General features: G+C 37.6%; 1 protein-coding gene across 1 annotated transcript in view; it reads right to left on the minus strand.

The window, feature by feature from the left end:
* The window catches only part of WRN (Werner syndrome, RecQ helicase-like), a 147,640-nt gene that overhangs the window by 104,377 nt on the left and 26,926 nt on the right, over positions 1-16,337 (minus strand). The window contains 5 exon segments of the mRNA XM_011977717.1: positions 1,164-1,278; positions 8,793-8,862; positions 10,050-10,199; positions 12,236-12,384; positions 12,876-13,021. Of these exon segments, the coding sequence (XP_011833107.1) occupies positions 1,164-1,278; positions 8,793-8,862; positions 10,050-10,199; positions 12,236-12,384; positions 12,876-13,021 (630 nt within the window).

The raw sequence follows: 16,337 nt of genomic DNA on the forward strand, positions 1-16,337 counted from the left end.
GAGGTCAGGAAATTGAGACCATCCTGGCTAACACGGTGAAACTCCGTCTCTACTAGAAATAGAAAAAAATCAGCCAGTCATGATGGCGGGTACCTGTAGTCCCAGCTACTCAGGAGGCTGAGGCAGGAGAATGGCCTGAACCTGGGAGGCGGAGGTTGCAGTGAGCTGAGATTGCACCACTACACTCCAGCCTGGGCGACAGAGCCAGACGCCATCTCAAAAAAAAAAAAAAAGAAAGAAAAAGAAAAAAAAATTACCAAAACAAATTCTAGGGGGACAAATTACTTTGACAAAAAAGCTAAATTTATATATCATGGTTTTAAATCTCAATCAAATCTATCACAAATCTTATCCAGAAAAGCATACATTAACTGCACTTTTTCAGTCAGAATTCTTTCTATTTCAAGTAAGAGTTTCACATTTCTACAAAGTATTTTTTGGCCCAAAATTACATTACCACATTCTAATTTTTCATTGTTCCAGAGCATTCCTGCTTTTAGAGATTTAACAAGGAAGTCATCCTGCAATCAGGACAAGGTCTGATTCCAAAAAGACACAGCACCTGTATTCCACGATCTATTAATCTGTATAACATTTGATTCAACTTTTTTAAGTTACCTAGTGCTTTAGCTATAAAAGAATCTCTAAAATTGCAATGTCTTTTGTTCTAATAATCTATTTAATTAAGTAGAATTCTTAAGTAATAATCAAGATAATAACAGAAAATGAGGCTACTAAGTATGAAGTTGCTTTTGGTCACTATAGATTTCAAGTGACCAAACTATAAATGTTATCAAATGAAAGATACTCATTAACAGAAAGAAAATGACAACTTTGAATCTTATTTTCCTTAATGTATACTTATTTTGCTTTCACAAAAAATATAATATAGATATAATTTCAAAATGTATAATATGAATACAATTTCTATTCCTTTGTTTCATAAAACATCGTACAAAGCAGACAGAAAAGGCTTAAACCTTTGGATTCACTATTTAACAACTGGAAAGATAGCTCTCAAATTTATGCATCAGTCTGTGTGTGGGTATTCAAGCAAATTTCTATGAGTCAACCTTAATGAATAGTATTCTTCACATACAGGAAAATGTAATTTAAAAAAAACAGAATTGATTTAAATTCAAAAAAAAAGGGTAATATTTAACCTCTGTGGGTTTTCCAATTTACTGAAAGCATCAGGAAGATGCTTAGCCAGATCCATCACTTCCTCAGAGATTGAAGTCAACTGTTTGTTCATGTCGCTAAGTAGGATTTCTTCCTCTAGGAGAAAAAAAAAAAAAAAAAATCAATATTAATTTTCAAACCACAAAGCAGAGATATTCATTCAGCCACTTCATTAAATAATATTAGGGCTCAAATTTTCATTTTCTTTCCTTAAATGAATTCAACAAAAAGACCTTCTTATTCAATCCCCAAATTGCCTCAGTTGCTTTCCCTCTCTTTCAAATTTGTACTGTTTCAATTTAAAGTAAATTCCAAATGATCTGCAGTCATATGTATTATAACCCAGCAGTTATTGGCCTAGGCAGAAGGAGAAGGTGGAAATGAGAATCTGAACCCGTCTGTACTATTGCAAAATCAGAAGTCAGTATAACACCATGTATGCTGCTACTTAATAATACTGTTTAGTAAGCACAGCCTTCTCCAACAGTCATCCCTCATGCCTTCATTCCCAGTCATCACCAAAATAAAATGTAAGCCTTCCTAGTCAGTGATCATCTTCCAAATTCTCAACTTCATCCTGCCTGGTACATCATTTGCCATCAACAGCACAAAGCCTGCCCTGCTTTACCAAACACTTCCCCTGCTTAGAATTTATTCATCATCATTTCTCTTGTCCTTCAAAAGCTCATCTCCTCTGAAGCCTATGAGATAGAGCTACATAACCTGCTATTTGTGATTACTACAGTTATCTTGTCATCTCCAAACTGCATCCTTTCATCCCTTGGAGATCTTAACGCCTGATTCATTAACTGACTTTCCCTCCACTACTATTCCTGTGATAACTGCCAGTGACTTCAACATCCACAGGCCAGTTCCTTGACCCCTGCATTTCCGACAATCTTTTCTTCAACAGACCTTAGCCACTCCATTCCACAGTCATACCGTTGACCTTATAATTGCCAATAAAATCACCACTTCCAGACTTCAACTGTAAGCCTTCCACCCTGAGAACACCAGCATACCTATCTTTCCTTCCAGCATGCTTTCCCCAACAATACTTTGACACTTGCAGAACCAAATGCATTGATCCTATCACCTTTTCCTTACCTATCGCCCTCCCTACTCCCACTCCCCACTGAGCCTTCCATTTCTCTCTTACCCACAATACAGTAATCATTCCTTTGTATCTATAGACTCTCAACTCCTTTGCTCTTCCCTCCCTCCATGGTAATTACCTGGCAAAACCTCTACTCTAAATAAAACCCACTTTTTTTTTTACCTACCTGATGCCTACACCCAAGCAGTTGAATATAGTTGAAAATAAAGCACATCGATGATGACACAAGTTATTTTAAACTCAGGACACAGATTTCAAACGCATCCTCAGCCCTGACTGTTAATTCTTCTGTTTCCCACTCTCAAAATGACTATTTCAAACATCTTCCTTTCTTTGTGAACCTCCAACACCTGTGAGAACAACTTCACCTCTTATTTCACTAAGAAAAATGAAACAATAAGAGAATTACCTCATCTTCCCACTTTTCAATTTGCCATTCAGTCTTCAGATCTCTACTCCCATTTATAGCAAAATTCCTTGAAAGAGTTGTCTATACTCACTCTCTCAAATTTTCTGCTCCCATTTCCTCCCAAACCAACTCCAACTAAGTTTTCACCCAAATCAGTAGAGCAAAGCTGCTTTTGAAAAGGTTACTGATGGGCCGGGCGTGGTGGCTCACGCCTGTAATCCTAGCACTTGCGAGGCCAAGGCGGGTGGATCATGAGGTCAAGAGATCTAGAGCACCCTGGCTAACATGGTGAAACCCCATCTCTCCTAAAAATACAAAAAAATTAGCCAGGTGTGGTGGCCGGCGCCTGTAGTCCCAGCTACTCGGGAGGCTAAGGCAGCAGAACAGCGTGAACCCAAGAGGCGGAGCTTGCAGCGAGCCGAGATTGCGCCACTGCACTCCAGCATGGGCGACTGAGCAAGACTCTGTCTCAAAAAAAAAAAAAAAAAAGAAAAGAAAAAGTTATTGATGGCCTCCACACCATCCAACCTAACTTAATTCTAGACTCTCATCTTACTCAACTTCTCCAAATGACTTAAAGCAACTGACAACTTCTTCCTATTTAAAACATTTTCTTCAGGTGGCTTCAGAACTAAACACCTCCTGTACTTCCCTCCTTCATTAGTGGTCCTCCCAGTCCTCTTTGCTGCTCTCTCCTCATCTTCCCAACCTCTAAATGCTGGTGTGCCTTTGAGGTCAATATCACGTCTATTCTTTATTTCATTCACTCCCTATTTTATCTCATTCAGTCTCACTGCTTTAACTACCATCGGATCTGAATTACATCTCTAACCTCAACCTTGAACTTTGGGATCATATTTCCAACTAAGACATTCTCTTGGATACCAATAATCATCTAAAACTTAGGATATGCAACACTGAAATCTAAAGTTTTCTCACCCAAACCTGTTCTTCTCATAATCTGTCCACTATAACTGACTTTTCCATTCATCAGATGATCTGACGAAAATATCTTAACGTTCTATCAATCTTCACACCTCACCCCTTACAGGGAATTCATCAGCAAATCCCTCACAATATATATCTTCCAAATATCTACAGAGGCTACCACTTCTCATCACCTCTATTGCTACCAGTCTAATCCAAACAATTATTGTCTATTGCCTGGGCTGTTACAATAGCCTCCAAACTCTCTGTCAAAATGCCCTGGGGCTAAACATTTTCCCTTTTACAACAACCAGAAAAATCTTTCTAAAATAAAATTTTAATTATATAATTATTCTGCTCCAAACCCCCTATGGGTTTCCCATCACCCATCATCGTATTTATTTTCATTAATAAGAAATGAAGTCAGATCCACAGTCTACAAGGCCCTACGTGATGTGGCCCAAGTTCCTTTTCTAGCCTCATTTCCTGCCACTCTTACCCTCACTCATTTCATTCAGTTATATGCACTGTTCCTCCAAACAAGCCAGCCAATCATCCTAGGAGGTTTTGCACTTTCTTCCCTCTAATCCTGCTATGGTCTTCCTTCAGATAACCACACGGCTCCCTCACTTCACCCAAAGGAAATGAAGGGGTGTGGTTCGTTTGGCTTGTAAATTTTCCCAAGCAACTCTAACAGTGCCTGACACATAAGCACCCAACAAATAAGTGTTATATGAATCAATAAACGTTCCCTTTCCAAACTAACCTTCTAGAAGAACAGTTGTTTACATATGCCTTAGTTATTTCTAAAACAACTAAAACAAGCTTCCAAGAAAATGTTGTTTTCAAGCCAGACGCAGTGGCCTGAAACCCAAGGTATCCAGGAGGCTGAGGCAGGAGGATCGCTTGAGGCCATGAGTCTGAGCCAGGCTGGGCAACATAATGAGAACCTGTCTCTGTTTCCACATTCCTCAGATCTAACTTACTCCTCTATTCACGTTAATATGATTTCCTCCTACCTCATTCTCTTGCTATGGTTATAGGACCTTCATGTTACCAAAGACTGTGGACTCTTCTCTGTTTGAATAGCATATGCTCCAAATGACCACTCCTCAAAACACTCCTTTGCTACCCAGTACAGCAAAGCTATTGTTTAAAAGATTACAAATGATCGGCGCATTGCCAAATCTAATGATGAATTCTAAGTCCTCAGTTTCTCAAACTTTCAGCAGAATTTAAAACAGTTGATAGCATCCTCCTACTTAAAACATGTTCTTCACTTGGCTTTCTGCACACCACACCTCCTAATTTCCTCGATGTCTATGGCAACTCCTTTGGTGTCCCCTCCTCCACACAAATGTTCAACACTAAGAGTTCCTCAGGATTCTCAGTCCAAACTCTCTTAACTCAAACTGTCCTCTGCGCTACAGCCAACACAACTAATTCTTGCACCATCTCCACTTTGCTATCTTACAGGTCTCTCTCCCTTAACATACCTAAAATCAACTGTGTGACAATGCATCCCAAAATCTTGCTCTTCCTCAATGCTTTTCATTCCCGTTGCTTATGCCAACAACACAGGAATGATCCTTGACATGTGTCTTTCATCATTACCTCAAATTCCGTTGGTTTATTAAACGTATTTTGAGGCGGGGCATAGTGGCTCAATGCTTGCTCTATTAAATGTGTTTTGAGGTCAGGTGTGGTAGCTCATGCCTATAATTCCAGCACTTTGGGAGGCTGAGGTGGGCGGAGGACTTGAGACCAGGAGTTCAAGACCAGCCTGGCCAACATGGTGAAACCCCATCTCCACTAAACATATAAAAATTAGCTGGGTGTGGTAGCAGGTGCCTGTAATCCCAGTTACTCAGGAGGCTGAGGCAGGAGAATCGCTTGAACCCAGGAGGTAGAAGATGCGGTAAGCCGAGATCACATCCAGCCTGGGTGACAGAGCAAGACTCAAGAAAAGAAAAAAAAAAAAAAATGAATTTTGAATCTGTCAACTTTTCTCCATTCTCAACACAATTAACCGATTCAAGTTGCCATTACCTCTCACTTGGATTACTGTCACAGCCTCCCAAAAGATATTCCTACTGTGACTCCTGCCTTCCTCCTACCATTCGTTTTTTATTCTAGAGCCCAAGTTCTTCTTTTTTTAAATGCAATTCATTGCTGTGTTTAAAACCCTCAGTCACTTCGATTGCTCTTGGGAGGAGATATAAACTTCTTACCATGGCCCATCTGCTTTCCTTTTTCTGCTTCGCCTTTATCTGCCCAGTCCTATTCAATGTTCTACTGAACTACTTTCAATTACCTATAGACACCATAATTTCTCTTACCTCTGAAACTTGGCACCTGTAATTTCCTGTACCCATTCTTTCCTATACTCTTCAGCTAGCTAACTTTTTTTTTTTTTGAGACAGAGTCTCACTCTTGTCATGCAGGCTGGAGTGCAATGGTGCAATCTCGGCTCACTACAACCTCCGCCTCCCAGATTAAAGCAATTCTCCTGCCTCAATCTCCCAAGTAGCTGGGATTACAGGCGCCCATTACCACATCCAGCTAGTTTTTTGTATTTTTAGTAGAGATGGTGTTTGACCATTTTGGCCAGGCTGGTCTCGAACTCCTGACCTCAGGTGATCTACCCACCTTGGCCTCCCGAAGTGCTAGGATTACAGGCATGAGCCACTGCGCCCGGCCTTAGCTAACTCTTGCTCAGGTTTCAGGTCTGGCTTTTACCTGCACTTTCTCCAGGAAATATTCTATAATATTTCCCCCAATATGTGTCAGATGCCTCTTGGTGTGCTAACTACTGTACCTTGTTTTCCCATGACGTAAGACTCATCTCCCTGCAATTGCTTTTTTCACTCATCTATATCCCCAATAAAACTGTAGGCCCCTCAGGAAACACACTATGCCTGGCTTGTTCACTAATGTATTCCCATATTGTAAAATGCTCAGCAATATTTAATAAATGAGTAAATGTATCTTTAACTACTATATCATTTGGTGTTTATTAGCTACCATCTTGGGAATAAGTCAATGGGGAAACAATGGGGAAACAATGTGTAAACATTCTTTTATGTTCTAATCTTTTTATCCTTTAACAAGAAGAAAAAAACAGTCTAATAATAAAAAGCGAAAGAGAAAAGTGATCATTTGAAAATATCATCCATATGTACATGAAGAAAATTAGAGAACAGTGATGCTGATACTTCTGGCTGAATAACAGAAAGGAAGGGAGGGAGGAAGGAAGGCAAAAAGATGGTATTCTTGGTTATTAGGTTGGTGCAAAAGTAACTGTGGTTTTTGCCATTAAAAATTATCAAAACCATAATTGTTTTTGCACCAAACTAATACAATTCACTGGAATCTGAGTCAAGATGTCACAATATACTCACATATATAATGCAATAAAGGGGGAAAAAAGTGAAGGTCAAATAATGTAGTATTACAATGTAGCATTACAATGACAGGTACACAGATACCAGGACTTCCAGTATTGTGTTATTAATATGTATTACTTTAGTGAAAAATATAGTAAACATTCCTTGGAAGCATTTTAATCAAAATTGCACATGTAACAAAATTGTACATGTAACCTACATGCAATTCCACACAAAAATTCATAAATCTCCTCTGTTGAATTTTAGTTTCATTATGAGTTAAATAAGTTCTTACATACTGTTTCCCTAATCAGCTTAAAAAACCTATCACCTGCCTGAGTTAATTAACATACAGTCATTCCTCTGTATCCTCGAGGGATTGGTTCCAGGAACCTCCCCATCACTGATATCAAATCCATAGATGATCAAGTCTCTTACATAAAATGCTGCAGTATTTGCATATAACCTATACACATTATCCTGTATACTTTAAATCATCTCCAGATTTCTTATAATACCTTATACAATGCCTACACATCATTTCATTCATATGGATTCAGTGTGGTACTCCACGCAGTAAATTCAACTTTTCCTTTTTTAAACTGTGAATTTTTTTTTTTTTTTTTGGCTGGAATGTTCTCAATCTGCGATTGGCTGAACCCACAGATGCAGAACCCAGGGATATGGAGGCTGACTCTAAGTTACAGCCACAAGACCTCTGACTACAGAGAACCAGCAGGCATTCATCAGAAGTGGCTCTCCAGGGAGGGGAAGTAAGAATAAAGACTCTTCTACCTTAACATACAAAGGAGGACCTGCCACCCACAGAGGCTCTGAATCCCTTCTCAATGACAATTATAAAGAATATCATATCATTTTATATGAGGCAGTCATGCCATATTTTTAAGAGTATTTAGCAAAATGGTCTAATTTAATTAACATCTTAACAAACACAATCATTTAAAATCGCCAAAAGGAAACTACAAGAATAGTGATAACTTTATTATCAATACAGATGTTTTGAATAGTTTGTCCCTTTAGGTGTTCACAATTGTTCTATAAAACAGACATTATGCTAGTATCCACATTCCACCCTTGGAGAAACAGGTACATCCCAGGTCACATGGCTGGGATTCACATTGGTCTGTGCAACAAAAAGCCTGGGCTCACCCACTCCGCTACGTGGCTCCTTCTGCACTCACTGGCCTATCAAGACCTCTAAAAACAGCACTGAGTTTGGATGACATGTCCATTATTTTTAGAGAAAAATCACAGAAAAAAATTAGAAATGTAAACCAGTATGTTAGAAAGCACTGTAAAATGCTCAACAATATTTAATAAATGAATAAATATATCTTTACCTACTTTCTCATTTAGTGTTTATTAGCTACCATCTCGGGGATAAGCCATCTCATATGTTTTAAAGTATTATATAGAAAGCATTTCAAATACTTATAGCAAGGACGTATCATCTCCAGACTGGGAGAAAGCTGGCTGTGTCACTGCTATTATGAAAGCCACAAAGCCCCAACTCTAGAAGCCAAATACATAGCAATGCTACAAAGTAAAAGAAGTAAGGGCTGCTTTGCCACAAGTAACAAAGATGAAACACTAATCTTGGGCCCTGATGGATCCCACCCGAATGTCAGGAATACTCAGACATTCAAGAAGTTATAGCACTAAATGCTTTGCAAATATGTGAATATTGTCTTTTTGGAGATAACCCTCACAAAAGAGTGAATTCACATTTTATTTATGGTTCTTAACATACCTTTATTTATAGCAAACTTTTGCACAGCATCATCCAAAATTTCTAAATTTCGGTAAATAATAAAACCAGCCTATAAAAAAACAGAAAAATTTAAAAAGTGTCCTAAAGATCACTGAAATAAAACAGTAAGTCCCATCTTCAGAAAAATCGAAGAAAATTATTCGCAAAGCACCCAAACATGGAATTCAACCTATTATGTGACACAAATATCAATATGTCCTCATTTAATAATCATACCAATTGTGAAAATTGAGAAAGTAAGCTGCCTAAGCCTTAAAAGTTTGTTTTCACTTTTTCACACTCAATTATTACACACAATATCCAAATAAAATAACCTATAACGGAATGTAACAAAATGCAATCTAGTGAGAGAAATCCTATTTAAATCAGCTGAGAATGTTAGTCAGTATATGAAGAGTCCTCCTTCTAAGTCCTGTTAACAAGAACAATCAAGTCACATTGATTCTTCATGAATAAAAATGCTACAGAACTTGTGCTAGCTCTCAGCAAGTTTGGGGATATCTTTTAAAGGAAAATTATCATCCAATTTTCCTAACAAAAGTGAATTGTTGCTGGTTACAATTCAAAGGAGTTTCCATTCCTTTGATAGATGCAAAGGAGAAACAATAAAATATTCATCTACAAATGATAGCATAAATTAGGAGAAAACAAATTCACTGTGGAATAAAATATGTTTCTTAAAAAACACACAATAGTGCTAGATATAAAGAAAAGCCCAGATTTCACTACATACAAACATGTAAATATAAAAATATATCTAATGGCAGCAACAAGCTAAATTTGGAGGCAATTTTTCTAAAATTTCACCACATTTTATGTATAAATATAGGAAATAAGGCCAGTTTGAAAATAGAAACTGTACTATAATTATTTTCATTCTGAATTGTTTATATATCAAATCCATCATCAGTACTATTTGTGCTTGCTCAGCCTGGGTTTCTTAGCCTTTCATGTTTTCAGCAAGTTCACATTTTTTTTTACATACAAATTAGACATTAATTTGGCTTCATGACAATGAAAATAACTAGCATTGAACAATCTGTTGATTGGTACTTGCTAACTAGTATCGAGAATGAACAGTTTCACTAAATGTCTTCCTAAGCATTTTTCAATGCCAAATTGATATAAAATATTTTGGTAGAGTTTCTGCCACTACTACAATAAAATTTTTCTAAAGTCATTTATAATAATGTTTTTAAAACACATCACAATTTCTAAAGATCTTTAAGCACGTACATAAGCATCAGTGGCTGCGTACAGTTTCTGGTCCTCAGTGAGAGGAAATTTACTCCAATTGCTACAGCGGATAGACTTGTCTTTCAGAAGCTGTTTACCTAAGAGGTGTTTAACCAGACCGCTGAGGCTCCAGGTCTCTGTACATTTCAACTAGAAATGATGAAAAAGCAACACAGTAAAAATCAGTTCCTGTTTTCAGGTATTAACAAATGACATCAAATGAACATACCACAGATAAAATTAGGAAATGTTATACCAAAATACAATCCACAGACAGCCTTCAACCAATTCCCTGTCACTAAAAGCCTCATATGCAGTCCACATTGTAAGAATTTAATTCTAGAATTTCCCTAATGTAGGTATTAAAATTCTTGGACTTTAAAAGTACTGTTCATGAAAAAAAGCTGGTTAGTAGTCTTTCTACCTCCCAGCCAAATGAATAGTTGGCTAAATATGAGAATTTAATTTAATGACTTCATTAATAAAGTATGTGAAATATAGGTGATGGAACTGAGAGCCAAACTTCCACTAAGAGCACTGTATCACAAGAGCTCCATTATGCTCTCCCTTAAATAAAAAAAAAATTTTTTTTGAGTTACTGGTATAAATGTATTAAAAATATACACCTAAAACACAATTTTACATTTGCAAATATATGAATGTGAAAGAGTACCAAGAACTGGGAGGAAGGGAAGGAGAAGGCTTGCTTAAATAAACTGTATGTAATCCCAGCACTTTGGGAGGCCGAAGCAGGTGGATCACACGGTCAGGAGATCAAGACCATCCTGGCTAACACGGTGAAACCCCGCCTCTACTAAAAAAAATACAAAAAATTAGCTGGGTGTGGTGGCATGCCTGTAGTCCCAGCTACTTGTGGGGCTGAGGCAGGAGAATCACTTGAACCCAGGAGGCAAAGTTTTCAGTGAGCCAAGATTGCACCACTGCACTCCAGCCCAGGCAACAGAGCAAGACTGTGTCAGAAAAAGAAAAAGAAAGAAAGAAAGAAAGGAAAGAAAGGAAAGAAAGGAAAGAAAGGAAGAAAGAAAGAAAGAAACCGTATGCCGGCCAGGTGCGGTGGCTTATGCCTGTAATCTCAGCACTTTGGGAGGCCAAGGCAGGCAGATGACCTGAGGTCAGGAGTTCGACATCAGCCTGACCAACATGGAGAAACCCCATCTCTACTAAAAATACAAAATTAGCCAGGCTTGGTGGCACATGCCTGTTACCCCAGCTACTCAGGAGGCTGAGGCAGGAGAATCACTTAAACCCGGGAGGTGGAGGTTGCAGTGAGCCGAGATCGTACCATTGCACTCCAGCCTGGGCAACAAGAGCGAAACTCCATCTCAGGGGAAAAAAAAAAAAAAAGAAACTGTATGCCAAGACAGTGGATTAGAACTAAAGGTTTTCCATTGTGGAAGGCTATGTAGCAATTCCTCAAAGACCTAAAGAAAGAAATACTATTTACCCCAGCAATCCCACTACTGGGTATATACCAAAAGGAATATAAATCATTCTGTTATAAAGACACATGCACGCATATGTTCACTGCAGCACTATTTACAATAGCAAAGACATGGAATCAGCCTAGATGCCCATCAATGATAGACTGCATTAAAAAAAAAAAAAATGTGGTACATATATATCATGGAATAGTATGCAGCCATTAAAAAAAAAAAAAAAACAAGATCATGTTCTTTGCAAGGACAGGGATGGCATTGGAGGCCATTATCCTTAGCAAACTCATGCGGGAACGGAAAAGCAAATACCGTATGTTCTCACTTGTAAGTGAGATCTAAATGATAAGAACACATGGACACATAGAGGGGAACAACACACACTGTGGGAGGTGGAGAGTGGGAGAAGGGAGGAAGAGAATCAGGAAGAATAACTAATGGGTACTAGGCTTAATACCTGGGTGATAACCTGTACAATAAACCCCCATGACACAAGTTTACCTATGTAACAAACATGCACATGTACCCCTGATCGTGAAACAAAAATTAAAAAAAAAAAAACTAAACTAAAGGTTTTCATTATAGAACATTCACTTGGAACTTTTTTATTGCTACAAAAACATTATATAACTTAAACTATTTTTTCAAAAACTCTAACATTCAGATAGAAAGTACATTCTGTGCAACACAAAATTATCTTCATTATGAAAATTATATATATATTGATTTTACCTTTTTATTGGCAACATCTGTCAACTCCACAAAATTCTTCAATTTGATATCAAAGTCACGTAGAAGTTTCCACTGATCTCCTTCAATTCCTACACCTGCCTTTTTAATTGCTTTATTTTCAAGCAACATTTTTAATCCCTGGGGGAAAACTGTAACATTTTCTTGTTATTTCCGTAAGTTCTGTCAAGTATGATGGATTTATGTCCTACTTCTTATACATACCAGGTTTATGTTTAAATTTGTATTTAACAGTAATCTTAAATTCAGAAACACATTCACCTTGAGTATGTCTTAACTAAAGCAAATGGTTAAGACATAAAGCTGATTGATAAATGACAAGAAAAAATACTCAGTTTCAATGCCACTCCTGCTAGCAATAGCAGTATATATCCTGGTCAGTTAGCCCCTTAAAATTTCAGTTTTCTCTTCTCTAAAACAGAAAAAATGTCAATGCCTCACAGGCATGTTGTGAAAATTAAATAAAACAAGGAATGCGAGTGAATCAGGTAGAACATAAATACTTAAATAAATTTAAGATAATGAGAGAATGGCCAGCTAATAAAAGAACTTAATTTTATAGGGATAAAGTTGACATATTACAATTATCAGCCATAAAAAAATGAAATGAAGAGACACCAACCTGACATGGAAGAAATGTGGAACAAGTAACATTTGCTCTCAGAAACACACAACTGAATTAGCGCAACTTTGCCAAGTTTCCCTTTATTGTATAATGGTGGCCACTCCATGTCAAATCCCACGACATCCCCATCTGATAGACTCATGCTAAGGGGGGAAAAATCGTGTAAATTAATTATGTTAAAAATTTAAACTTCTGTATAATTAAAGACATAATTCAAAAATTAAAAGGCAATCACAGACAAGTTATCTGCAGCACATACAACTGATAAGGGACAGCCAGAAAATATGTAAAATTGCTTGAAAAACAAGAAAAGACAAATTATTCAGCAGAAAAATGGAGAAAAATATGAACAGGTAATTCCCAAAAGAAAATCCAAATGACCTATAAATCCAAAAGATATGGCCAGGTACGGTGGTTTGCCCCTGTAATCCCAGCACTTTGGGAGGTCAAGGCAGGAGGACTGCTTGAGACTAGGAGTTTAAGACCAACCTGTGCAACACAGCATGTCTCTACCAAAAAAAACAAAAAAATTAAAAATTAACTGGGCGTGGTGGCACACACCTGTAGTCCCAGCTACTCAGGAAGCTGAGGCAGGAGGATCACTTGAGTCCAGGAGTTCAAGGTTAACGTGAGCTATGATCACATCACTGCATTCAGCCTGGGTAAAAGTGCAAGACCCTGTCTCCAAGAAAAACAAAAATAAAAAATAAATTTTAAAAATCCAAAAAAAAATGTGAAGACACTGCTTCTCACTAGAAGTCAAAGAAATGCAAATTAAGTCTACATGATTTCACATCTATCTGACTGGTAAAAATTAAAGTTTCAGAATACCAAGTGTTAAAAGGATATCTATCAGTGGGGAATATATAAATTGGTAAAATCCTTTTGGAAGAAAACTTTGACAATGACAATATCTAGTTGAAGGTGCATAAACACTATGGCCCGGCAAGTTTTGTCACAAATAAATGAAACCCTCAGATGTGTACAAACAGACATATTTAAGAATGTGCATTGCAACACTGTTCCTACTGGCAAAACTTAGAAACAAACTAAATTTCCATTAACAACAGAATGGACTGAACCAGCTGTTGCATAAGGAAACATTGTAAGATGTAACAGTTAAAATGTAACTATGCAGATCAACAAGAAAAATTCTCAAAAACATAGTGTTGAGTAAAAAAGACAAGTTACAGAGTACACATAGTTTGCTAGCATTTTTTAAAGTTTTTAAATGGGCAAAATAACATTATATAATATTTTCAGATATAAAATTATTAAGTACTATTATAAAAACCATGTGAGCAGCCAGTGGCTCACGCCTGTAATCCCAGTGCTTTGAGAGACCAAGGCAGGAGGATCACTTGAAGCCAGGAGTTCAAAACTAGCCTAGGCAACATAGTGAGACCCTGTCTTTAAAAAATATAAATAAATAAATTAGCCAGGCATGGCAGCACATACCGGTAGTTCTAGCTACTTGGGAGGCTGAGGTGAAAGGATCACATGAGCCCATAAGGTTGAGGCTGCATTGAGTATGATCTCACCACCGCACTCCAGCCTGGATAACAGAGCAAGACCCTGTTTTTATTAAAAAGGAAAAAAAAAATGCACAAAACTCATAGAAGTTATCACAGAGGGGCACAGGGGGAGAATCAGAAAGAACAAACATGGGGCTTCAGCTGTATTTTAATGTTTCATTTCTTGATAAAGAACTGAAGAAAACAGGCCAGGCGCAGTGGCTGACACCTGTAATCCCAACGCTTTGGGGGGCCAAGGCAGGCAGATTGCTTGAGTCCAGGAATTCAAGAGCAACCTGGGCAACATGGCAAAAACCCCATTTCTATAAAAAAAATACATATAAAAATTATTCGGGCGTGGTGGTGCATGCCTGTAGTCCCAGCTACTCAGGAGGCTGAGGTGGGAGGATTACTTGAGCCCAAGAGGCGGAGGTTGCAGTGAACCAAGATCACACCACTGTCACTCCAGCACGAGCAACAGAGTAAGACCCTATTAAAAAAAAAAAAAAAATTGAAGAAAATTAAGATTTGATAAACAAAGTGGGAGGAATATGCATACTTATTATATTGCTATCTATTGTTGTTGATACTTGCTTATTTAACAGTTGTTAAAAATTGAAAATACATTTAAAAAATAAAAGAAACTCAACTTCTGCTTCAGGCCAACATTATAACAAGGGAGGCCAGACTCACCCTCCCACCACAAACAAATCTAAACTTGGACAAAACATATAAAACAACTGTTTCGGATACTAGACAACAGGCAGTACAGGACTATGATCTCCAAGGGAAAGGAAATGAAGGGTGAACCTTACAGTTGCCCCACGTTCTTCCTGGGACCCATTGCAGACAACAGAACAGGGAGAAGAATCACAAGGAGAGCACTGAGTTGGGGAGACAGAGTTCAGAGCCCTGGAAGCTGAAGGACCTGGAACTGCTGGGGTAGAGTTCTGGAGAGGAGGAAGCTAGGCAGGAAAAGAGCTCCGGAAATCTTCCTAAGGGACTCCTTTGGTCTTTGCAGAATACGAAGACAAGCATGCATAGACCATTACTCTATGGGTCCGGGCAAATAACCATAAGCTGAATGATTCTCAGGACGGACTTACACAAAGGTAAGAGGCATTAAAGCTCTGAAAAGTCAGAGAACAGATGGCTGATCACCAGAGGCAATCAACAAAGACTCCAGAAGGGTCACATCTTTTTAGAAGGCTAAATTACCCTTAGACTAAAGGCAAATGTGGACCTTCCCTGATCAAGCTTGAAAACAAGCTTCAAAACATAAAGTTGATCTTCAAGTAACTTAGATGTCTGACAAAGTTCCCTTCTTTAAAGAAAAACAATAAAATCTAACATTCTGCAAAGTAAAATCACAATGCCTAATCTAAAAAAAAAAAAAATTAACAGCTGTAAGAATAAACAGGAAAATATGACCCAAAACCAGGAGAAAAATCATCCAACAGAAAGAAAAAAAATCCTAGAATAATGGAATTAACAGACAAGTACATTAAAACAGCTATTAAAAATATGCTAAATATATTCAAGAATTTCAAAAGAAACATGAATAATGAGAGCTAAAATGGAAAAAAAAAAAAAAAAAAAAGAACCAAATGGAACTCCTAGAGATAAACAAAATAATGTAGTATCTAAAAAAGAAATTCACAGGATGGTATAAACAGACCAGACACTATAGAAGAAAAAAATATAAGTGAACTTGAAGACATAGGAAACAAAACTATTAAAGCTATTCAAAAGGAAGCACAGAAAGAAGAAAAGGAAGAAAGAAAAAAAGACTAAAAGGAAATAGCCTCAGTGGCCTGCAACACAGTATCAAGCAATCAAACTTGTGTGTACTAAGAGTCCCAGAAAGTGAAAAGAATAACAGGATAGGAGGAAAAAAGATCTGAAGACATTTTTCAAATTTGACTAAAGGTTTAAGTCCACGGAT

The sequence above is a fragment of the Mandrillus leucophaeus genome, unplaced genomic scaffold (assembly GCF_000951045.1).
Source record: "Mandrillus leucophaeus isolate KB7577 unplaced genomic scaffold, Mleu.le_1.0 Scaffold183, whole genome shotgun sequence".
Taxonomy (NCBI): Eukaryota; Metazoa; Chordata; class Mammalia; order Primates; family Cercopithecidae; genus Mandrillus; species Mandrillus leucophaeus.